General features: G+C 39.4%; 2 protein-coding genes across 2 annotated transcripts in view; one reads left to right on the top strand and one right to left on the bottom strand.

Moving 5' to 3' along the window:
* Positions 1-2243: 2243 nt before the first annotated feature.
* On the top strand, positions 2244-4689 carry LOC136886109 (uncharacterized). The gene is made up of 3 exons (XM_067158852.2): positions 2244-2641; positions 2738-2922; positions 3548-4689. Exons 1-3 carry the CDS (start codon positions 2469-2471, stop codon positions 3814-3816), a joined length of 627 nt encoding a protein of 208 aa, XP_067014953.1. The 5' UTR covers positions 2244-2468; the 3' UTR covers positions 3817-4689.
* A 10699-nt stretch (positions 4690-15388) lies between these two features.
* Positions 15389-25226, bottom strand: part of LOC136886357 (protein adenylyltransferase SelO) — a 97042-nt gene continuing 87204 nt past the window's right edge. The window contains exon 7 of the mRNA XM_068230662.1: positions 15389-17250. Within this exon, the coding sequence (XP_068086763.1) occupies positions 17231-17250 (20 nt within the window). The 3' untranslated portion in view covers positions 15389-17230. The remainder of the gene's footprint in view (positions 17251-25226) is intronic.

Raw genomic sequence — 25226 nt, 5'->3', positions numbered from 1 at the left:
TGCAGCGCTGCTGTCGATAAAAGGGCCAAGCACGCGCGCTTTTCGTCGGCTTACTGTGAAAGTGTGCAAACAGTTTGTGGTCTTTTTCAGTAGTTTTATACATTCTCCAGTTGTATAAGTGCAAAATAGCTGGCATTAACTTTTCATGAACTGAAAAGTGAAAAAGATTATGCATTTGAGAAGTAGGACGTATACTTTGGCATATGCTTCAATTTACTACCGCATGTGAATATGCCTACAACTTGCAATGTTCCGGGTTGTAATTCGGGTTACAATAAACATTCGAATGATAAGCGTCATTTTTGTTTCACGCCCAAAAGATCCTACTCTGTTCTCAAAGTGGTCGAAGGCTATCCCACGTCATCTGCCTTAAAGTGATAGTGCCCTTAACATAATTTTTCAATCAGATTAGAGCCATGGCAAAAGCTGTTGTCAGAAAGAATGCCAAAACCATAAGTACAGCTCAGGAAAAAAAATTACAGCACGCTTACCTTTGATCAGCCACAATTATCTTTTTTTCTTTTTTTGCTAGTTGCTTTACGTTGCACCGACACAGATAGGTCTTATAGCAACGATAGGATAGGAAAGGCCTAGGAGTTGGAAGGAAGCGGCTGTGGCCTTAATTAAGGTACAGTCCCAGAATTTGCCTGGTGTGAAAATGGGAAACCACGGAAAACCTTCTTCAGGGCTGCCGACAGTGGGATTCGAACCCACTATCTCCCGGATGCAAGCTCACAGCAGCGTGCCCCTAACCGCACGGCCAACTAGCTCGGTCCACCATTATCAAGTTGGAAAGATGAACAAATAGCTCCTTTCACCAGTTCAAAAATTAATGTCATTCATCAGTTCTGTGGGTATATTGTTAAACATGCAAGTGAAGTGATAGGCTGTACAGCATGTATTGGTTCTATGCAAAATAATACAGAGGAGGACCTAACAAGTCTAGAAGAATATTTTAACGCATCCAACTCTGTTATTTATCCATCGAGTGAATTATTATAGATGTTTTCTCATGTAGAGGAAGTTGTTGTGAGAAATATTAGTGTACAAGAAGTATATGGGGTGAAATATTTCGAGAATGCCTGGATAGTTTATCTTCAATTACTGTTTCTCATAGACTTGGGTGCTGTACTGAACATGCTCAGGACTTGGTACCAAAATTAATTTTTCATTACATACGATGCCGATTTTATTTCCGAACAAAAGAAGTAAGGAAAGAAATGCAAGCTTGTACGACCGCAAAACATACCCGGAAAATGTCCAAGGTGTCCAGTTAACTGACTGACGGGGTGAAGTGCTGATAAGATTCATTAATTTGAGCATGTTAATATATAATTTAACTTAAGTAGTTATGTAGGAATTGCATATGTATGCCATACCGGTACGTAACATCATGTGGGTGCCTGCAGAGTTTTAATGCGTTTATATTACGCAGCATATACACTAACAGTCGAACATGTGATTTTTTTTTAAAGGTTATAGCTGATAATAGCAACTGAGTTTGATTTTGTGGTGAATTAATGAAATAGCTCTATTACACACATACCCGTTTGACATATTCGTTAAGACACTGACGAACCAATTTCAGAAGTAATGTCATTAAATCTTTACTAAATGTAAAATATGTCCTACGTATTTTTCACATATTACTTTCAAAACAAGGAACACTATAATCTTAATTTGCACGAAACACAGATCGCACATAAACACAGTCAACGGTCAGTAAAGAGAATGCACATTCCTGAAACATAACAGTAATAAACACACGGTTTAAAATAATTTATTTAAACGATAAATTCCGAATTAAGTCACATCAGATCTCATTTAAAATCACATGTTCAGGGACAGCTGATCCCTGTTTACCTACACCAGCGCCGCGTAGTGTAGGAACATATCAAACTGCAGAAGTCATCACACTATGTACTTCTATTCGTCCTGGACATGACACTGTATAGGTTTTTGGGCTTATGCCGTGGGCAGATAGTAGTAAACAAGGGACCGAGGTAACACAATGTATATACATACACTTTTATTGTATCTGAGAAAGTTACAGAACCACATCGAAAGGCGCGGTATCAGCCGAACTTTCATGGTTGCATTTACGATATGGCAATATTTTGGTTATTAGGTGTGTCGCAATTGGCTACAGTGGTACTCCCACTCAGAAAAATTCTGGCAACCCTGGTTAGTTTACGCATTTCCTCTCTCTTCTGTTCGGAATGGTTTTCCTTGTTTCAAAACATGACAAGGCGGAACTAATTGCAAAGCTTGACTGAATTTGACATTTGTGACAGTGATCGTTAATTTGATTTAGTACTTCCATTTGTGAAGTGAGTTGACTTTCCAAACCAATTCAGTAATTGCAGTGAAGAAGAAGTGGTGAAAACTCCTCCCAAAGTAGATATTTGTTCCATAGAATTGTTGCCTCTTGGGGTTAAGTTAGCGTTTCAGTTCAGAATGGCGTGAAAATGGTTCTGTTACGCACGATACCGAAAAGTTTGGTATTTGCTGTAGTGTGTAATGCTGTTTCCTTGTCGTATTGTATATACCATTATCTCAAAGGCCGCCGTCGAGACCCAGAATTGTCGGAGGTCATATTTTTCGACGACCGGGGCGAGAGCAGCAATTATCCAAATATTAGGTACTGAACGTAAAAATGGGAATCATTTTGCTCTATGCTGCGTGTGATGAAATGGGTTAATATTCATAGCTTTGTATGTTTATATTTCTTTTGCAGGCGATTCGTAGAATATTTAGAGAGCGCTCATGACACATTAGATGCGTTTATTTATCCTGTGATCTGTCAGGAGTTGGCAGATGCGATTGTACGAGTTCACAAGCGTGGTAGAAGAGTGAGAATAATTGCCGACAGTTATATGGCAGAGGGTGCTGGTTCCCGTGTTGCATATTTTAGGAAGCATGGTAAGTCATTCTTGCCCTTGGATACGAAGTAGGGATGGAATTCCTTAGCTTAGGAGCGTGTTTAGATAATGCTTAATTATACTTAGGTTATTTCCTTTAATATTCAGGTCTCAAAGCCCTAATCTTAGAGTTGCAGACTATCGCAGCTCAGGATTAAAATACTTGTACTATGCAAGAGAATCACGTAGTTATAGAACGTGAGGAGAAGATCTCTCGCCCAGGTTCCTCTGTGAGGGGATATAAGTTTGATTTGGACAAGAAAGGATATTCACAATCAAAGAACTGACTATCCTGATGTTATCTTTGGTAAAGGCTTTTAGTATTACCCAAAGATACATTTTAATGTAGTCATTCGATTATTTTCTTCCCCGTTTCATTCTTGGGTTAATACTGGATTGTGCCTGCTATTTGAAACATACTGTCAAGCCTTTTCAAAATAGGCTATCATAAAATCTGGAACATTAAAAAACTACTGCAGTAGGCCTATATTTTAATGTGTTAAAAAGTGCGAGGTGGATCTGAAAGTGAGGAACTTTCCTTTGTAGAAAATAGCATAATCAGCAACATAGAGAATGATCTTTGTTTTGTTTTTTACTTTTCTGAAGTATCTCATCCTTATTTTCAGGTGTTCCTATTCGCATTATGTCGTCGGCTATGCCTGAGAAGTTCTTCATTGTAGATGGCCACTTCCTGCTTAAGGGGTCGTGGCCCATGCAGGCTGTGACAGACGACTGGGACTACGTCCTTGTGCTCTCAACTGTACACACTATGACTAGGAACTTTGACGTGGCTTGGAGGAAGCTTGGGACACAGTGGTGTTCATTTGTTTTTCCTCTACATCCAAGGTTCTCCCTCATCCTAGTTTATATTATCTTGTGCCTGCTCTCAAAATGAGGTGATAGCTACATTGTTTCCTTGTGTTTGTTTCTGCTGGCATATCTGCGTTTAGCCTTAAGAAGAGAGGAAGTGCATTTAAATGCGGCAAGCTGTGGGTTAGGTATATGGTGTAATGGAGATCCCTCTTAGCTTGACAACAAAGTTTAGGAACTCAGTATAGCATAATTGTTCCTACAAATGAGCGGAAGACCTCCAGAGGCACGTAAAGTACAGAGGTGGCAAATTATGATATTCATGACTGTAAAACTTCACTAACTAGTTTGCAAAAGAGAGGTTAATAATCCAACATGGCATGGATGACACGACCATTGGGCTGGGCGCAAGCAAAAGTGGGGTCAGGGAGCATTAGAACCCAGGTTAGATCCGTGAAGCAGCCCACAATACCTTAGTATTCCATGACTGTTGACTAGTCATAAGAGAATGTGTGTCATGGATACTACAACTACATCTGGCACATGCCATGATACGTCACTTTCAAATTCAGCGGTTGCATTATTTTCATGGAATGTTGTTGCACAGGGCCACACATGATCCAAGCTCTATTGGAGAGAATGGGAACTCTTCTGTCCCAATAGTATCACATAGGCTAAAATATCCGCATTTCAGAGATGGAGATAGTGTTGGTTTTAATTTCTCAATGCAAATAAGAACACTTCTAGGGGATCTCTCTCCGCTCATCTGCTTTAGGTATTGCATGGTTTTCACTTTCCTAAAAATGCGAGTGAGGCAGTAAAGTGTAAATCCCAGTAAATTAAACTGTTTTACTTTTTCTAAGGTTGTGTCTTTGAGCAAACCATTTGCTTTCCTTGAATACCGTAACTTTTTCAGCACCTGAGGTTTGCTTTCCTCAAGATGTAAAGAGGATGGTTGCCTAGTTGTACGGCACAAGTAACATACTCCACTTTATTGCACCCATAGACTTGACGGTGGGTGATGCTCTTTCATTTGTGTTCTCTGCTTAGTTCACAGGATTCCCGATAGAGTCTTTAAATGCTATGAACTGTTACCAACTATCATTCAATTTTACAAAACTATAGCAGTGGAAAGGAAGGTTTAGTTGTACTTTTGCTGTGGTATTTTGTGGAGATTGCAAGTTGAAAATTAATTCTAGGCTTGCAAAGATAGGTTACAGCCACTAAATTACCATTTTTCTTGCTGTGCGGGCAGTATGCGCCATGGGAATAGAAAAAAGCCTTTCAAAGGGAGTGTGGCTCCAAAAGGGCCACTGTTCTCATGACAGAGATTAACCTGGATTGGCAAAAATAAGTTACAGCTACCAACAGAGCATTTTCTTGTGTTTTTATTTTGCATGGGTTGATGACGGAGGTTGTGAGTTGTGAATTCTGGGAATGATGTCATGTTGGCCAGTGGCAGTGCTAGTAGCTGGTTGATTAATTACGAAATACTAAATAGAATGCTCTTTTTTTTGTCCAAGAACCTCCAATGCTTTTGGTCCTTGGAAGGCAGTTCTAACCCTTAGAAGCTGTCTTTTCCTTCTTGCATGGTCTGCATTCTTTAAGATCCATACTTGAAAGGATTTTCGGGTTTAAATACCCTTCCTTATTCATTCAGTTCTTCCCCTTGGTTACTTTTGGTCCATTTACAGTGTCCATTTGAGAACATCTTTTCCAAAAGTATCCTTACAATTTCTGTTTTCTTAGAATATGTCAGTTTTTTTACCTCATAACATGAAAAGATACTGGCAGAACTCCATAACCAACAGAAAATTACATTCAATTCTGGAATTCACAATGATAAATGACATCCTTGAATAGTAAACGTAAATGTTGATTCCAAACCATTTCACAATGAATACAGAAAAATTAACAATAAATTGCAAAATACATTAGACTCTCGCTTGTTCAGCCCTCCTTGCACAAAGGGGTGCCTTATTAGTGAGTGTGTCTGAGATTTTCAGTTGAATGCTGTACAGTGGAGTGAATGTAATTTTATTATTAAAGTAAAATGAAGATTCCTTTAGTTACCACTTCTAAATAAATAATAAAGTTGAGCAAAGACAATATACACAGATGTTATTCATGAATAGCTAGTTGTCTCCCTAGAAAGTATGCAGCAATTCTGAAAAAACGTACATATATGTAATAAATCTTAATCTTTCTAAAGGTTGCATAACAACACAACAATCCCAATAAATTATGAAGTTATTACTGTCTAAAGTGTGATCGACTTCTGTTGAAAAAGGCACGATGTTTCGGAAAGTAATAAGATCAGCACGGTTTATATTAAAGTGACACTATTTATTACATACTTAAATCACAGATGGATGCAGTGAAAACAATAGACATGGAGATTACAATCATGACGTGTCAGAACGGACAAAGAAAATGTAGTGCATAGGTGGCGCTACTTGATGGTGGCTCAGCCAGAGTCATATGAATATGTATAAATATTCTCAACACCCCCTCTCGAAGGCTGAAGCTGAACCAACTTCAACGTTCCAGTCTTCTGACACCCAGACACTCTAAACACTTCCAGTGCTTATCCTTCGGTAGTCCCTTGGTTAATGTATCTGCAGGCATCTTCTCAGTTGACAATTATTCGAGATGAATGTCCCCAGAGGAAAGAACCTCTCGTACAAAACGAATTCGCACATCAATGTGCTTAGTCCGAGAGTGGAAAACAGGATTTCCAGCAAGCTTCTGAGCTCCGATGTTGTCGCTATATAGCTGTACAGTCGACACGCTGTTAATGCCTATCTCCCTTTCTAGTCGTAGTAAGTGCACTGCCTCTTTTGAAGCCTCACTCAAGGCCATATATTCAGCCTCTGTTGAGGACAATGCCACTGTCCGTTGTTTCCTGGATTCCCAAGATACGACTCCGCCATACATTGTAAAGGCAAAGCCAGTGTATGATCTGCGATCGTTGATGCATGCAGCCCAATCAGCATCTACATAGCCAGTTAAATTACTGGTATCGCTTCCAAAAGTGATTCCCACATCAGAAGAACCCTTCAGGTATCTCAGTACCCACTTTGCTGCTTGCCAGTGTTCTTTGCCAAAAGAACCATCGAATTGGCTTAAGACACTTACTGCATGAGATATGTCTGGACGCGTTGCGGTTGATAGATACGTAAGAACACCTTTGAGCTCTCTGTAGGGGGGCCTCTCACCATCATCCTTGGACCAAGTATTTAATCTTGACAGTTTAATTCCAGCTTCAGTTGGTGTGGCCACGGGCTTGCAATCACATAAACACTCGAATTGCCAGACGTTGGTTTGACACCAAGCTTTAGTAGTTGCTCGTTCAAGCGTCAGGGCCAACAGCGGCCAGCCTGCTTCAAGCCATACAGAGCCTTTTTAATATGGCACACACAATCCTTGTTCAACATCTTCAGCATCCTTTTGGCTTCAGCTATTATCTCGAATGTTGCATTACTTTCCTGTACGATGAATTCGAGTATTTCTCTGGTGTACTGTGGTACTTCCATAAAGATTTCCTCTTCAACGATTCCATTTAAGTATGCAGTTGTTACATCGAATTGTCGGACATACATTCCATGATGAGCAGCGAGCGCAATAGCCATTCGTATTGAGCTGAGTCTTGTTACTGGTGCGAATGTTTCAGTATAATCTATACCTGGCCTCTGGGAAAACCCCCTGGCCACGACTCTAGCCTTCCTTCTCGTGATCTCGCCATTTGCTCCGTATTTATTCCTAAGGACTACACGACTTCCAATCGTCGTCCTATTTTCTGGGCGGTCTACGAGATCCCAGGTCTTGTTTCTTAGAATAGAGACAAATTCATCTGCCATCGCCAGCATCCACTCATTTTTCTCTGGACCTGAAAATGCCATCTGAATTGGAACCTCAGCCAGACATACCGAATCAATTTGTCCTCCATCGTATTCCTGGTAAAGCTTTCGAGGTCTGCCTCGTGTTCCCGAATGGATAATTTTTGGTCTTCCTGGAGCATGTTGAGATTGTCGTATTTCTGGTTCTGGTTCATTTTCAAAACCAAGAAATTCTTCTTCAGAACTATCCGGATCTTTGGTGTTTTCTGTATGTTCTGTATTTCTAGGAGTTATGTTTACATTGATGAAAGGATCAACCTGCACTGGCTCTATTCTGGGATGATCTTCATCAAAGTGCTCTGCATTTGGGTGCTAACTTGGAAAAATATCAAGATCGTATTTTTGCTCTTTTCTGTCTCCTTTAAAAAACTTGACACTTTTCGTTCCTGTGGTATCCAAATTCTGAAACCTTTGGACTGTTCCGCATATCCGAGAAATGTGCCCCTTTTTCCCCGAGGGTCGAATTTTCCTATGTTCGGCGATCGATTTAGGCAGTAGGTTTCACATCCAAATTTTTCGAATTTACAAACATTTGGAACCTTTCCAGTCCAGGCTTCGTAAGGAGTTCGTCCACCCAGTTTACTTGTAGGACATCTGTTCCTAATGTAATTCGCTGTTGAAACAGCATCTGCCCAGAAAGAAGGAGGAAGTTCGGACTGCATTAATAAACATCTGGCCATCTCGACGAGTGTACGGTTTTTCCTTTCCGCTACTCCATTTTGTTCTGGGTTATGCGGAATCGTCAGGCGTCGTAGGATCTCGCAGTTTTTCAACAGTGCGTCGAATTGGGAATTCTCGTATTCCGTACCATTATCAGACTGCAAAATCTTTATCTTTGCGTTTTTCTGTGTTTCCAGACGTTTTTTGAAGTCCTGAAACTCATTAATGACTTCATTTTTCTGATGAAGAAACTTCACTTCGCACCATCCAGTCGCATCGTCGACGAATGTGACAAAGTAACGCGCGCTTCCATTCGAGGAAACCCTCATTGGGCCGCAAATATCAGAATGAATCAATTCCCCTGGTTCCATTCTCCTATCGGACTTTTTCGGAAAAGGGGTACGTGTCATCTTTCCTTGGAGACAGATCTCACATTCAAAATCCTCTTCAGTGTCGATGACTTTGATTCCCTCTACCCTTTTATTCTTCACTGCCTGACGTAGATCCGTTATGTTTAGATGTCCCAATCGAATGTGCCAGTCCATAAGAGACCCTTTGCACGAATCTTCAGCTCGGGCAATTTTTCCCTGTTCTTCGGTGTACGACCCATTAACGTAATAAAGTCCGTCTTTTCTATGTGTAATGAATAAGGTACTATCGTTCGCATCTGTAACTCGAGCGGATGTTTCCTCAAACACTACGCGGTGACCCCTGTCTAGGTCTTCCTGACTGAGAGTAGATTAGTACGCAGATCAGGTACGTGTAATGTATCGCATAGGTTGAAACTTTTATCACAACCATCAACATTCATTGACATTGTCACAACACCTTTTGCACTTATTTTCGTTGTAGACCTGTTCGCTAACTTTAAATCGTCAGAAACACCGGATTCTACTTGTGAAAAATAGTCCAGATTTTTACACATGTGCGATGTACAGCCGCTGTCGAGGCACCACACTGTATCTGCGTCGCGGTCCGTCACGAACTTGCACGAGTTCAGTTCTGATGTAATATATAGCGAGGTACTTCCTTTGGCCTTGTGAGCATTGTCATGATCATTTTTACTCGATTTGCACTCCTTCGCCTAATGATCTATCTTTTTACAACGATAGCAACGAAGAGATGTGGATACTCCTTTTTCGCCTTTATCGACTTTGCTTGTGGGCTTTCTATAATTCTTGTTCTTGTATTTTCGTTCAACAGTCATACAGTTTTGCATCATGTTGTTTCGATCACTGCTCCTTGCGTCACTTTCTTCGACAATTTTTATGCGTAATACGTCGGGCTTTGGAAGTTCGTCGCGAGATTCTATCGTGCACCGAAAGTATTCGAAACTGGCTGGCAAGCTATATAGAAGTAATATGGATAACAAATCATCGTTGATTGCCATGTTCATACCATTGAGCTTGTCCACGGCGTCGAAAAATCTCCGCAAATGATCGCGTACATCCCCATCTTCACTCATTCTTTGAAGCACAATCTGCTTTAATAATGTTGCTTTCCACGCTGGCCCCTTCGATTGGTAAATCGACTCTAGCTTTAGCCACAGTTCATGCGAAGTGACACAATCTTTTACCTGTTTCAATTCCGAGGGTTGAATCGCCAAGATGATATCTGACATTTCTTCACTGTCACGTTCTCCCATTGTGTAATAGCGGCTGCGTTCTCGCTGACCGGTTCAGGTTTAACCTTTATCCCAGCTACGTACGCCCACGTACAATTTTTTACTAACACAGCCTTCATGTGAATTTTCCACGTGTCAAAATTGTCCTTTGACAACGTCTCGATGCGCACCATACTTGAAGTGTTCATCTTCACACACTATTTCTTCGCAGAAGACACTTGGCTAAATGTTTAACTCAACCTCGCCAACCGTGTGCAACACGATATTTTCACGCGTCTATTTTTCAGTGTATTTTATCACTACACATTTAATCACTTTCCACCGCGCATTCTGGACCCGTAACCTGTTGAAAAAGGCACGATGTTTCGGAAAGTAATAAGATCAGCACGGTTTATATTAAAGTGACACTATTTATTACATACGTAAATCACAGATGGATGCAGTGAAAACAATAGACATGGAGATTAGAATCATGACATGTCAGAATGGACAAAGAAAACATAGTGCGTAGGTGGCCACTTGATGGTGGCTCAGCCAGAGTCATATGAATAAATATTCTCAACAGTTTCACCCCACCAGATTTATTTCAGCCTAGAAACAACTTTATACTTGATGTGGGATGACATCGATCATCAGTTTACTTTTTAAAATATTTCATTGAAGATTTAACATTTTAAAAATTGATACATTTAACTAATATTTGACACCTGTACGCCAAATCTAAAGTATGGACTATAAATCACAAAAAAAAAATTCCCTATTTAATTTAGATTAATGTTCTGTACATTTCTGCGATACCTATCATTCAATACTGTAGAAATCTATGTTTGGAAAGATATAGCGTCCCCTTTTCAAACTTTTTGAGGACAATTTCATTATTATTTGTCTACCAGATGTTTCTTGAATATCGGGCACATCTGGAAATGAGAAATATATTTGCTTGACACCTCTTTTTCTCAGATATCTTGTAGCCATTATCAACTACTTTTACAATTTGTCCTACGAAGTTTCTGCCTCTTTTCTCAGTGGGAAATGAAACCACAACAAAGTCAGCACAGTTTACCTTTGACATCACTTGGATTGTTTAGAACTGCAATTGTATTCACATTCACATCAGAATGACTTTCATTATTTTTGGCATTATGAAGATCATCATAGTATTCCTCCAATGCTGCTATCTCAACTAGTTCGTCATCAGAATCAAGGAGGTCATTTACCACTATTCCCTTACCAGTAGCAGTATTCATTCTCTTTCCTCTTGCGGGACGTCTTTCACTAGGTCTTGTTCCTCCATTTCGTGCCTGCTGCAGATGTTCCATAAGTGTATCACTCCATCTCTTTTCTGCTCCTATTAGTGAATCTCTGGGTTCCTGGTTAAGGCTTGGCAATTTCTTCAAGACCATTTCTCGGTTTATTGGAACAATCCCACAAATGAAATAGATGTTGATTCCCATAGGGAATCAGAAATATTTGTTCCGAATGAACAAATTTATAATACTAATAAAAATGGTCCGTTATTGGACATTATAATTTTTCCATTTATCCCACAAGCCTTGAAACTAGAAATAATACAGTGAAACTCGGTTAAGAAGTTCCCGCATAAGAAGTTTTCCCGCCTAAGAAGTGTGATATTCTTGGTTCCTTGATCGGTTGCATTAAGATATATGTATATTTATCCTGCTTAAAGTGTTCTGTTGTAAATATATTTCCCGGTTAAACAGTTCATATTTTTAGAGCCCCTTGAGATAGAAAACGTCCGCTCAGAGCAGCTCATGGTTAGAACCCTCCAGTCCCCGTGCAAGTTGAGCCCTGTGTTAGACTGTTTGCGCCTGTCGTGAAGCCCCTCCGGGCTTGCCAAGGCCATACGACGTCGCGCTATGACAACACCAACACCAGATGCTCACTCTCACCTTGTGGAATCAAATCGAACCCATCAGTCGTAATTTCCACTCCACCGTTTACATCGAGCAGAATAGAATTGAATGGGATTCTACACCGGAAACACAAAGCACGCAATAGATAGTTTGATAAAACATTAATGCAGTAAGTTGCATGCCGCGACAGGGTGAAGTAATTAATTGAGGTAGCCTTAACATTAATTAAAATCCGAAAAATGTATTTGTCCACAACACAGCAGCTTCTTATGCATTACTGTACTGTTTGTTAGGAATACATACAAAATTATTCATGGTAAATACTGTACATTCCAAGCCATGTCAATTATCGTACTGTATATGGACTTCAACATAATATGATTCTGAAATAAGGTCAACAATAATTGCGAAATCAAGTACCGTATAGGCCTAATCTACCACAAAATTGAATATTCTAAGCTGTTTGATTTTTCATTCCCTTGCTTATTTCCTTCCAGACATTCTCTCTCTTGTTGTTACAATAATGCTTATGGGTCTTGTCGTAGAGGAAATTACGTTTTGGAACTAAACTGATAAGATTTTCCGTGTCCATTATTAGTTAGATGAATAAACTATTACGAAACAAAGAAACATCCTGACTCTATGCAGGCAACAGCCGACTTGCCAGCTGATACATATTATGCCGCCAAACAGCCGGCTGAAAGATCCCGATCGTCTGCGAAGTTGAACGAATGTTGATAACGAGCTGGGCATTGGTGAGAGGGGCCTGATACATGCACGCAGAGGCATTGCGATACCATGTGTTGGCATAAAATTTAATGTTATTTTTATTTTTACCTTTATATGAGCTAAACATTGTATTATCTTGTCACTCGTAATTATTACATCGCATTATTAGAATGTAGCACAAGGATGAGGAGACATGAAGAAAAATTCTTGCGGGGAAATAAGCTGTTTACGTTTAGATGTTCTAGTGTTGCTACTGCGCCTTTATCACTTGCACGTAATACCCCAATACTTGCCCATGCACTCATTTCTGCAACTTCAAACCTGCTTTTCTTTTCTTCATTACCTTTAGCATGAAGAGGATTAAAGCAGGAAAATAAACTCAATATCGGCTTGTCCATGCGATACTTGCGAAACAGCCAGAAACTACGCCCGTGGCTGTGACAACCAGTAGGAATGCAGGAGCGATATAGGCCTATGAATAGGTTCTAAGAATCTCTAACAATAAGTTGCCAATGTCCCATCTGCTGCCGTTAACTTGAAGCAGATATCGGGGTGTGTGAAAAACTGAGGCAGTTTATGGAAGGTTCAGTCAGTGTGCCTCAAAACACATGGAAGGCAATGTGGGAAATAGAGAGGTTTATATTTCAAGAAAGCAGTAAAAACCTAAAAACAGTCAACCCTGAGCAATTTCTTTTCTTTTCCAAGTGTTTGGAAATGTATTTAAAGTCTAATGCAGTATGGAATTTACGTAATGTACGGTTACCATCTACCGTTTTAATGTTCTTAGCATTTCTTTTATCTCTTGTGTAAGGTTTTATACAATATGTTCCCTTCTCTTATCAAGAATTTTTATAATATGGCATGTTCAATTACAGTATTTTACTTTATCTCTAAAAATACATGTCATGATAATCTAATATTTATATTGTGGCTTTCTTTTAGCAGCTCTTATATATCAGCCTGTTTCGGTATTGTTCACAAACAAGGAAATCTGTTGGCTGTGTGTTTCACATATATGTCAAAGTACAGAATAAGTTTTTGGGCATTACCCCTTTTAAGAAGTTTCCTGCTTAAGAAGCTTTTTTTTGTGGTCCCGTGAAAAACTTCTTAACAGAGTTTCACTGTAGTTGAGCTGTCATGGGCTCCCACCTCTCTGAATGCCTTCTTGAGCATGAAAGGAAACTCACACTTGGATAACACACCTATATTCTTCTAAATATTTCCTCCATGCCCTTTTCAGCAGACGAAAAAATGCCACATCAAGGGGTTGGCAAATGTGAGTGGCGTTAGGTGATAAAAGAATAGAAGTAATGTCATTCTCTTGGCACAAACGAATTACATTCAGAGACAAATGGCTTGACAAAATTGTCTCCAATAATAGCCTTCCTTCCCTCTAATTTTCTCACATAGGGAATCAAGATCTTTTCTACCCAGTCTTCAAACCTTTCTAAATCGAACCAACCACTACTGTTCCTGTTGTAACCAGTTCCGGGTATTCCACCCTCCACCCAAGTAGGATACATGTGCTTAGCTTTGTAGACAATATAAGGTGGCAATATTACACCACTGGCTGTAGCTGCTACCATTACACTGACACTAGTTTTTGAAGAATCCATAATTCTGTCAACGTGTTTTACTCCTCTCTTGGCAATAACTTTGGATTCACCAGGATCATCTGTGAAATTTGTTTCATCGTAGTTGATATTACTTGGAGGTATGTCTCGTAGAGAATCCTCTAAGTGGTTGAAATATTCATTCACTGTGTCATTGTTGACACCTGCTCTTACTCTCTTTATGTTCTGTGACATCCTCTCAGAAAGAATGGGTTTCTTTTAATGAAATTCATAAACCATTCTGTCCCAGGTTTATTGTCTTTGAATTTCCTGGCTACTCTGCTTGATCTATTTAAGTAACACTGGACTACATTTCATACATCAGTACGTTTCAGAGGAAACCCCCACTCAGACCTCTTAATTAAACCTTCCACCAAACAATTTTTATCTGTGGTGTTAAATGCAGGTTGTCCTCCAAGCTTTTTTGTATGTTTACCTGTGATCCAACCATTTAGGGTAGAGTATGGTACACCTAGGGAATTTGATCCCGGCTCTTATTTCTAATACCGGAATTTCAGGATTACACTTGGTCAATCCCAGGATTATCCCAGGATTGAAGATTACAAATAAAAAAATAAGAAATCTTATAGAAATCAGCTGTTTAATCAGCAAATCGAAATTTAGACAAAATCAACATATTCTACGGTATACACCTAGGTAATGTAATCGCTCTAACTAAACAGACTTAGAGTCAGACTAACCAGATTTAAAATCACTCAGTCTCTATGTTAAAATTATTCTTTTCCAAGAAGCAGTGAGATCTCTTTAAACTTACATAAATAAAAATAAAAAAACCCTTATGTAACAAACTATGCAAATAAACTTTGGAAATTAACAACAATCTCTCTGAACGTAAACTAAATAGACAACTTTCATGTAACAACATAATAAGTAGGTAGAAAGTTTCTTAGCAAAAAGTATTTAAAAATAACAATCGGTCACATTTCACATTTCTCGTAAATATAAAGGAAACTAATTTAATAGGAACATTCTAATTTGAATTGCAAAAATATGATCTGAGAAATAACAACGCGTCCAGTGTCTCATCACCAAGCCTGCTTCTCAATTTGTTGCGCATATATGCAGCTGCTGAGAAAGTGCGTTCAGTTTCGATGGAAGTTGGAGGAATCGTTAGTAAATACTTATAAGCCTGCTCTAGGTTATAGCTCTGAGTGGAATTTGAAGACTCGTATAGGTTCATTTCCTTCTTAACAGTTCTGGAAAATTCATTTTCTTTTAATGCTTCAGGAGACATAATTGTCATGCTGTTTTGTATTTCCAGCTGAAGCTCTTCTTTGAGCGTCAAATAACTTTTTTCTGTATTTTAAGCTCGACTTGCATATTTTATTCTTCCTCTTCGTCATTTTTTAAACAATTTAATCTCTCAATTAAAGAAACAATCTGTTTTTTATCAGGACTTTGCTCAGACATGAAAATGTATGTTTTATTTCATCATCGAACGCCAACGCCACATTGTCACTATGAGGATTTTGTAGACAGCATAATAAGCCACTCAACTCATTTCTTCGGCGATCTTTCATACGCTTTTGTAAATGCATCTTGAATTTAGAAGCAACTCAGAGCTATTGTCATTTAACTGCTTAAAACAAAACTTACGGGCAGCATCAGCTGTGCATAAATTCGCATCAGTGCGACAGAGTGCTCCTACAGTTAATTTGACTGGAGCCAAGACTTTAATGATTTCATCGATGAACTCAAAATCAGACTCTTCCAACTGGACTGGATTATTCAAATCCATAAGTGGCTATTTGACGTTAAATTTCAAGAAGGCAAAACGCTCGAGCATAGTGTAGAGGCTGTTCCATCTGGTTTTTCAATCAAGCAGTAAACTTACCTCCTTGCCATGCTCCATCTTCACATATTTTTGAAGAATGGTATCATTCTTCCAGGACACTTTTTTTGAAAATAAGAACCACTTTGCGAACTTTATTACATCCTTGATGTTCTGGTCATTCATCAAATCCGGGCATTTTTCTCTTTCTTCTAGGTCTAATCCTGATTCAAGATTTTCGTCATCATTATCATCTGAGTCTACATCATTGAGCTCAGTGGACTCAAATTTTTAAAAATGCTGTCAATCCCGAAAATCCAGGGATCCCGAAAACTACGGGATTGAAAAGCGGCCGGGATCCTGAGATCGAATCCTCTAGGTACACCGTATGCATCATAGGCTTTCCTGATGCTCATTTTTCCCTTTTTTTACTTCTTCCTCAGCATTCTTCAAACATTGAATATTATAATTTCGTTTCCCGGCAGGACCTGGCTTCTTCTGGTATATTCGTCCCACGATCGACTTCACCCGGCAAAATGTAAACATTAGGTATATTACATCATTGTCTGAATGCAGAGAAAATTAGATGTAATCCAAAGTGCTGGAAAAGAGCAGAACACATCAACTTACCAAATGAAGTCAGTGATGAAGTCAGATTATCGATTGTACCGGTGGTTGACAGATTTTTTACGATCTTTTTCAAACTATACTAAACATGGACACTTACTGTCATCACTAAAAAAACCATTGAGATGTCACAGTGATCGACTTCACCCCACCTGATCGACTTCACCCAATTGTATGGTACCTACTGAACCCCAGTCGTACAATTAAGGAAAAATTAACATAGAAAGAATTAGTCCTTAAGTTTTCTAGATGCGGTTTCACTCATTATGAAATGTGTCCTGAATTTCTAATAGCCAAAATTACGATGCTCAACAGCATTATGCTTTCTTCCGCAACCACTTTACAAGCATTACTTCGGTACTGCACATATCTGGTCATTGAATTATACTACAGGAAGATATCTGCAGCTTTGGCCCAGCAGTGTGAAAAATCTTTATTACTTTCTTGTACACATTTGATTATTTCATCATTGGTTAGTACAGAGCAAGTTGGCCGTGCGGTTAGGGGTGTGCAGCTGTGAGCTTGCCTGTTGGAGATGGTGGGTTCGAACCCCACTGTCGGCAGCCCTGAAGATGGTTTTCCATGGTTTCCCATTTTCACACCAGGGAAATGTACCTTAATTAAGGCCATGACCACTTCCTTCTCACTCTTATCCCATCATCGCCATAAGACCAATCTGTGTCAGTGCGACGTAAAGCAACCTGTAAAGAAAAAAATTACAACACTTCTGTTATAGAATGGTTTACTTCACAGATTTCTTTGCTCAACCGCAGAAGCTCATCTCTGATTATTTAACATTACAGCTAGAGGCCAAATTAGAGTCTGGAGTAATGTCTGTATTCAATTACAGCAGTCTTCATTATCACGCTTCTTACAAATGAAAAGCCAACAACTGACCAATGTGGAGATTGTTTCAGAGAGAAGGCATTATTAAACAAACATCTCATTAATATATTTTCAGATATAGACTTCAAATAGCTGTAAAATAGATACTGTATAAATTAAATTAAAAAAAGAATGTCTTGAGTATGATAATTTGACCACATCTGTCGATGACAAAGTATTACATGTTCAATATGATTGCACTTGACCAGGCCAAGAACTACTGCTTGGTTACGTCTGGTGCTCTATCGTCCAACTCTTTTGCCACATACAGTATAGAGCGCTCAGTTCTTGATGATACAATGATTCCGTTCTGAATTTGCCCTACTGTTATGGCATTTGTAGCACTTGCAAATTCTCATCTAAAAATCCATATTGTCCTGTCATTAATGTAAGACTCATGTTGACTGTACTTTTGCCCGTCCTGTTGTGGTCAATAAACAAACACTAACGCCGCCTCACCCAAGTGCAGTCATATTTCGAATAAGTTATACCTTATCCTGCTGGATTCTCTCAACAATATGTAGGTACGTGAAGTCAGTAATCAGTATTATTGGTGGTTCCCTTTTTAATTATTTGCTCAGGGGAATCACCAGACTCATGCTATGTGAATGGTGCCATGTTGACAATTGGGATCCATTATCTCACAGCTTTTTTATCACACTTGGTCATACAGTTACTAAGTAACTGGTACTGTGACTCGTTCAGTGACATCACTTAATGCTAGTTCTATAGGATATATTTAGCATCTTCGTGGCTGCACTCGAGGTGTCATCCAATTTCATGCTGTTAACAGGTGTGCTGTATCTCACAGAAGCAAAGGAACACAGCTTTGATCAGTATCAGATATCTTGTACTTCGATTATGGATGTGTGAATGCTTGTTTAATTCTAAGACAGATTTTGCATGCCATAAGCATAAGCTCTTGTAGTCAATGTTGTCCATGGTGAATGATTATGGCTTCTAGGAGATTTTTTCTGCACAGACACCAGTACATTTTAAAGAATGAGGCTGCTGCACTGTGTTCTGTTCAGATTTGAATAGTCGCATTGACTTGCCTAAATGGACTTAGCAGCTTTACTTTCCAGCCTAACTCAATGAGATATCATGTCACAGTCCATACAAGTATGGGCATTCACATTCTACCAAAGGTTATTATTCCCTCTTTTCATGCTACTCTCCCACGACTTTTGGCATTTGAGGGTAAAACTGTACTATATGCACTGCAGCATAAGTTAAGTTATTGTATTTCAAGTATATTGTATAAATCTTACCTTTGTATTACTTCTAAGAGAGTGATGTGTTCATTACACATGAACCTACCCCCAGAAATATATTTACTTTTATAGCAAAATATTACGAGGTGCATACTATATTGTTTTATATTTTATTTTTTGTACGTCCGAGTATGGTTCACATTTCACTTTTGAAGGTGGTGACGTGTAACTAGTGTCTTGTTCCACCTTTTGGTAGCAGCACACGCACAGGGGCCAACATATGCACTCGTCATAGCCATTTCATAACAACACTATCAGAGTAGGAGCAGGCAGCATGGAAAGCAACCGTCAGGGACAGCGCTATACGACTTTGTTCCTATGGAAAGAAGGCGTGACCACTGCAGAAATTCATCGGCGCTTGGTGGCAGTCTGTGGAGAACATGCTCCGTCATGGAAAACAGTTTACAGCTGGGTGGAAGGTTGAAAAGCAGGGTGCACATCGGTGGACAAGTGAACTAGTTCTGGAAGGAATGTGACGGTGTCAACATGATCATGGCGTTGCAAAAGTTCTCTGCACACGTCCACACGCCTCGGCTTTATGTCTGCCGACAAGAGTCTAGGCACCCATGTGGTTGACACCTTCCCCAGCTGTAAGTGGCCATGCACGATCCAGTGCAGGGTGTTTTGGCTGATTTCCGTACCTGCCTCAATTTTCGTAATTGTGATGCATTTGTTTCCTTGGATGGCCTGTTCAACCTGGGCAATGTTGGCTGGTGCTGACACATCACATTCCTTCCAGAACTGGTTCCATTGTCCACCGACGTGCGCCCTGTTTTCCAACCTTCCACCCAGATGTAAACTGTTTTCTGTGACAGCGCATGCTCTCCACAGACTGCCACCAAGTGCCGATAAATTTCTGCAGTGGTCACGCCTTCTTTCCATAGGAACCAAGTCATATAGCGCTGTTCCTGACGGTTGCTTTCCGTGTTTTCTGCTCTTATGCTGACAGTGTTGTTATGAAATGACCATGATGATTGCATTCGTTGGCCCCTGTGCATGTGCTGCTCCCGGAATTAATTACAAATAGGTGTGATTGCCAATCGTGACAACTTAATTGGCCAAGGGTTTTATTAAAATGGCATGGCACAACACCACACCTCCCCGTCAATTGTATAAGCTACTAATTATTAATCTATCAGCAAAAGAACATCAGTCTGTGGGGGTCTGCAGTGTGGATGGTAGAGTATTAAGTGTATATATTTAAGATTAGATTTCATGTTGACAGTGTGGGTGCAGTCTTAGCATGAAAAATGTCTGGAAGAGAATAGTCCAAGTGTTTTTCCATTGCTCTTTATCACCAGTGAGGCACTTCTGTGCATCATTAGATTTTACATCAGAACACAGCCAATAGCAGTCATTCAGTGGTTTGCATGCTATAGTGCAGTTTCAGCTATGCTTTTCTCTATTTCTCAAAGTCTTTGTATTTAAATATCATCTATTTTTTATCCACAGTGTAAAGTATTCTAGAAACAGAAGAAATTGTGTTCCAGGAGTGTTATTCTTTAGAGCAGGGCTGGACAAATCCCAGGCGCCTGGTCTCCATGGCCACGAAAAGAAATTTGTAAGCGCACATTCACATTGTAACTACTAAATTCTAGTCTGAGGAATAATTTTGGAATTTATTTCCACTATGAAAATAGCAACATATAAAAAATTAATTTGGTGGCCTTTTCAAAGACTTGACAATAAACTTTGTTCTTAAGATGTTTGCCATTGGTATTGTTGTTGCTGTAGTCTCTAGTATATCTAAATATGGAGATTATAAGGTTTTATAAGCACTGGTCACACCTGAACATTTACTTGAATCAATATGAGCATTCGATATATCTCATGACCGCTCGTAACCACTACATTGACAAGTTAAACTATTGCTATTTGCTGATCCTCGTACCAGATTTTCACAGTTATGTTCCTTGAGTACTGTACTACTATGTAATAAGCACTGCTCGGGGTTTAATATATTTGAGCCCATTAAAAGAAGTGCCTAAAGTAGTGAATGTGATTTAAGAGTGATTAAGATGAAGTGAGAGAGAGATCAAAACGGTTAATATTATAGCGGTAAGCGAAGTATTTTTATTTTTCTTGTCTGGTGCCTAAGAAATTTTACTGGCTCCTAGAATTGGTTCTGCTTTGTCCAGCCCTGCTTTAGAGCACTGTTGAGAGCTGAATCTGTTCCTATTATTCAGATATATTTTCTCTGGATTTCTTTCCATTGCTACCCGCAACATCGCCCCCTCCCCCCTCTGGGTGGGGGTGGTAGAATACATCCACGGTATCACCTGCCTGTCGTAAGAAGTGACTGAAAGGGATGGCAGAGGCTATGAATATGGGAACTTGGGTTGGCGACGGTTCCCGTAGCTGAGTCTGGCATTGCTTTTACTTGTGCCAGATTCCTCGCTTTCATCTTTCCTGTCCAACCTCCCTTGATCAACCCTTCTTTTCTGACCCCAATGGTATATCGGATTCGCGAGGCCTAGAAAGTCTTTCATTTTCACGCCCTTTATGACCCTTCCCTTCTTTTGCCGATACCTTTAATGTGTGAAGTGATGGACCTCTTCCATTTTCCTTCTGACACATTGGTGACGAGCTCCAAACGGAGGCTGCTACCACCTGTTGACCGGATAGTTCAAGCTTGCGAGAACAAAATTACACTGCTGCATTCAAACTACTGTAAATAGAAAAGTATTCAAGATATCAAGTTGTTTATTTATGACCTTGGTAAGGATATGGTAGGAAGATCGTATCACTATTGTTAGAGTGTCCACCCTGTGAGCGGAATGCACATTATAGAAACTTTGTAAGCAGTATGGCTAATGTGGTATTCAAAATTTATTATTGAATCAGAATGTGATAGAGTAGCTGCGAGCTTGCATTCAGGCAATAGTTGATTTGAACTCCACTGTCGGTAGCCCAAAAGATGGTTTTCTGTGGTTTCACACCAGGCAAATGCTGGGAGTATACCTTAACTAAGGCCATGGTTGCTTCCTTCCTATTCCTTGCCCTGTTCTGACCCATCGTCGCTGTAACACCTGTTTGTGCTGGTGCAACATAAAATAATGGCATAAAATAAATAAGAAGCTGGAGAAAAATATAAATGCAATCATGGAGGTGCAGCATTGTGTAACAGTCACATCAAACCCTTATGATTACTGGCATTGCAATAAAAGCCTATATTCAGCCGTAGCAGTTCTGGCTTGAAAAAGTTTGGATGTACTGGCTGGCTACATTGGTCCTATGCGAGCATATATTTTCTAAAACGGGCATACTTTTTAATAAGCATCAAAGCTGACTGCATGGCAAGATTGTAAGAAAAATCATATTTTTAAAAGTACAACCTGCACTGTTTAAACAGCTGTGATTATTACATTTCTTTTAAGTCATATAAAGATTTGTTAGCAGTCCCCTGAGCTTCAGTTGAGACCATTTCCCATCCTTAATTTGAGCTCCTTTGGTTCAGTGTTTCTTAAAGTGTATTCAACATGTGAAAAAACACTAGTTAACATTTGCAAGGGTTAGCCCTGCTGGTAAATTGCAGTTCTCATCCTGTCAGTAACCAAGAAAAATCAGAAACCTGCACAGCATTATGTCATTGCTAAGTTGTGATAGAGAGTGCAAGTTATCTATAGTCTCCTACCCCTGATTAATTGTTCACGACGACCCAGACAGTTGATATTTCACTGCTTCCATGTAAAAAGTGCCATAGAACATTTATATATGTCTTCACACTATGCATCCAATTACTTAAAACTGCTTTACTCCCCTGTGTGAGCATGATTTAGAGACTTGGAAAAATACTCCCAGTTCTGTCAGTTTTAGCTGTATAATTTAAAAAAAATTATGTACAGTACATATTCTAGAAAGACCATTCTGTCACACGAAATATGTCAACAGTCACGTCAGAACTAGCTGAGTGCACGTGCTTATAAAATATTGTCCATAGGAAGCACAACCTATTACTAACAAAAGATAATGAAATCTATAGGTAGAAAAAGAAAGAGAATACTCCAAGGCAACAACCAAACTGATAACATGGGGCATAGGTGCATAGTGTTAAGGGCCTTGATGTTATTGCTTTGAATCAAACCATTGGATGTGCTCACCAGATATGGGGCAAATAAATTTTTTTGAGAAAGAGTAAAAAGTGCCTCATTGGTTTACTTGTTACTATGTAGGGTTAAAAAACCTAATAAAGTAATTATCTTTGACACTGTTATGATATGCACCAGTATTCTAGTCTGTGTTATATGTTCAATGATGTAGCACATTTACTGATCTGTGATTGTAATTTGTTGTGTAGTTTGTAATACCATAAGCAGCAACTGTTTTACAATAAATATTCTCAGTCTTTTACTGATAGCCACATTTATAATATTGCTGTATTGTTTTGATAATTAAATAAATGTTGCACAAATTTCTTGTTGCTCCTTGATATTTCCTTGGTCTACCTGTTAATTTCCCTAGACAAAGGATCGTCAATAGTCTGACTCCTTGGCCGAATGGTTAGTGTTGAGGCCTTTGATTCAGAGGGTCCCAGGTTAGATTCCAAGCCGGGTTGGGGATTTTAATCACATCATTAATTTTTCTGACTCGGGGACTGGATGGTTGTATCTGTCCCAACACACTACTCTTCATAGTCAGTAAACGTGCCACACTACCAACTACCGTAGAAACACGCAATAGTGATTACATACCTCCACATAGCATTGGCATTAGGAAGGGCATCCGGCTGTAAAACGGCCAAATCCCCACAGCTATGAGAAAAGTGGTAGAAGAAGAAGAGAAGGGTCAGCCATTACTTTAAAATGTTAATAACAGAGTTACATGTATTAGAATGAGTTTATCAACATAAAAAATTCAAGTTATAAAACCAGCCTGTGAATCTTTTGTGAAAATGTGATAAGCCTGCAATCTTGCGGTCAAGAAATTCTCCAAATCAACCTATGTCCAGCTTGGCAGCTCTTCAAATAATTACAGTGTAAGAGCATCTGATTTGAAGGAGATAAAGGAAAAATACTGGCATAAGGAGTTGAAGGTGGTGGTGATTGCAGATGACCTTGTGGTGTGGGGAGTACATGGAGAGGAAGTACAAGGTCAACTGGACATACCAAGTATGTATGAATGTAAATAAGTGTAGAGAAAAGCAAGGCTGAAGAGAATTGGAACGAAAAGTTACTGTAAAAAGTGATAGACAAGACTTTGGAATTGTGGTTTACCAGAGTGTGAGGAACTTTATCCGAAAGAAGGAAGTGTAAAGAGGTGATGTATTTTTGCCCCCATATTGAAATATGCAGCAGAGACTTGGACACTAATGAGAGTACAATCCAAGCCTGTGAGATGAAATTTTTAAGGTATGATAGGAAAGACACGAAAGGACAAGGTAAGAACTGAGGGTGTCTTGAAGGAAATATAAGTTGAAAAGGTTTTTGAGAGAATGGAGAGAGAGAGAGAGATAAACCAAGATGGTTCAGACATGTTACAAGGATGGAAAAAAGGAAGGAAGACGGAGGCTAAGACTGAAGGAAGGAGAATAAGAGAAGTAGACCCAGTTTAAGGTGGTTGGACACAACCAAGAATAGTATAATAAGAAGGAACCTGATTGGAACACAATTGAAGAGCAGTAGTAGTGGTTAGATAGAGGAAGATGGAAAAGTCCATTAACATCTCATCCAGCTGGAGCTGCCTGAAAAGAGAAATTGATTATTTCCCTCTCATTTCTCATAGTCATCTTTATTATCTTCCTGATTAACAGGGGCTGAAGATCACAGATGTTTTTCATTTTGTAGATGTTAACATGATTACTATACAATATTTCAGTACCAGCTGTGGTCGTCATTGATGGACTTGGAAATAAAATTTAGTGGACAGCTTGCACCGTAAAGATGTATAGTTGCCCCATCACCATCATCACCACCCCTCACATTTAATATTTTATCAGGTGGTGGTGGTAGTGGTTATTGTTTTAAGAGAAAGTAAAACTGGGCAACCATCCTCTGAATATTTTGAAAATGAAAATCCACAGTGTTTCCAGTCATTTGACCAGGTCAAGAATGAAATGAAGCCCTCGTCTAGCAGCAAGGATAGGATTTGTGCCGGCTGCCGGCCGAAGCCAGTTGCGCTCTGGTGCAATGATTCATGACTGACAGATGAAATGAGATGATATTAGAGAGTATTGCTGGAATTAAAGATGACATGGAAAACTGGAGTACCCAGAGAAAAACCTGTCCAGCACAAATCTCGCATGGAGTGACTGGCATTTGAACCACGGAATCTAACGTGATTCCGCCTGAGCCACGGAGGCTCTCCCTGTAAATATTTTACCCGACTTAATTTTAATACCAATATAAATGGTCCGTTATTGGACATTATAAATTTTCCAGCTAACTCATTCCTGGGTGCCAGCATTTCACCCCCGTGTGCTAAGTTCAGTCACTACTGATCTGCATTTAGGATAGTCGCCAGATTCCCTATGTGTTGTTTTCCTAGCCTTTTCTTAAATGATTGCAAAGAATTTGGAAATA

Source organism: Anabrus simplex, chromosome X, assembly GCF_040414725.1.
Source record: "Anabrus simplex isolate iqAnaSimp1 chromosome X, ASM4041472v1, whole genome shotgun sequence".
Taxonomy (NCBI): Eukaryota; Metazoa; Arthropoda; class Insecta; order Orthoptera; family Tettigoniidae; genus Anabrus; species Anabrus simplex.
The sequence above is the reverse complement of the archived record's forward strand: the minus strand, read 5'-3'. Positions and strand labels throughout refer to the sequence as shown.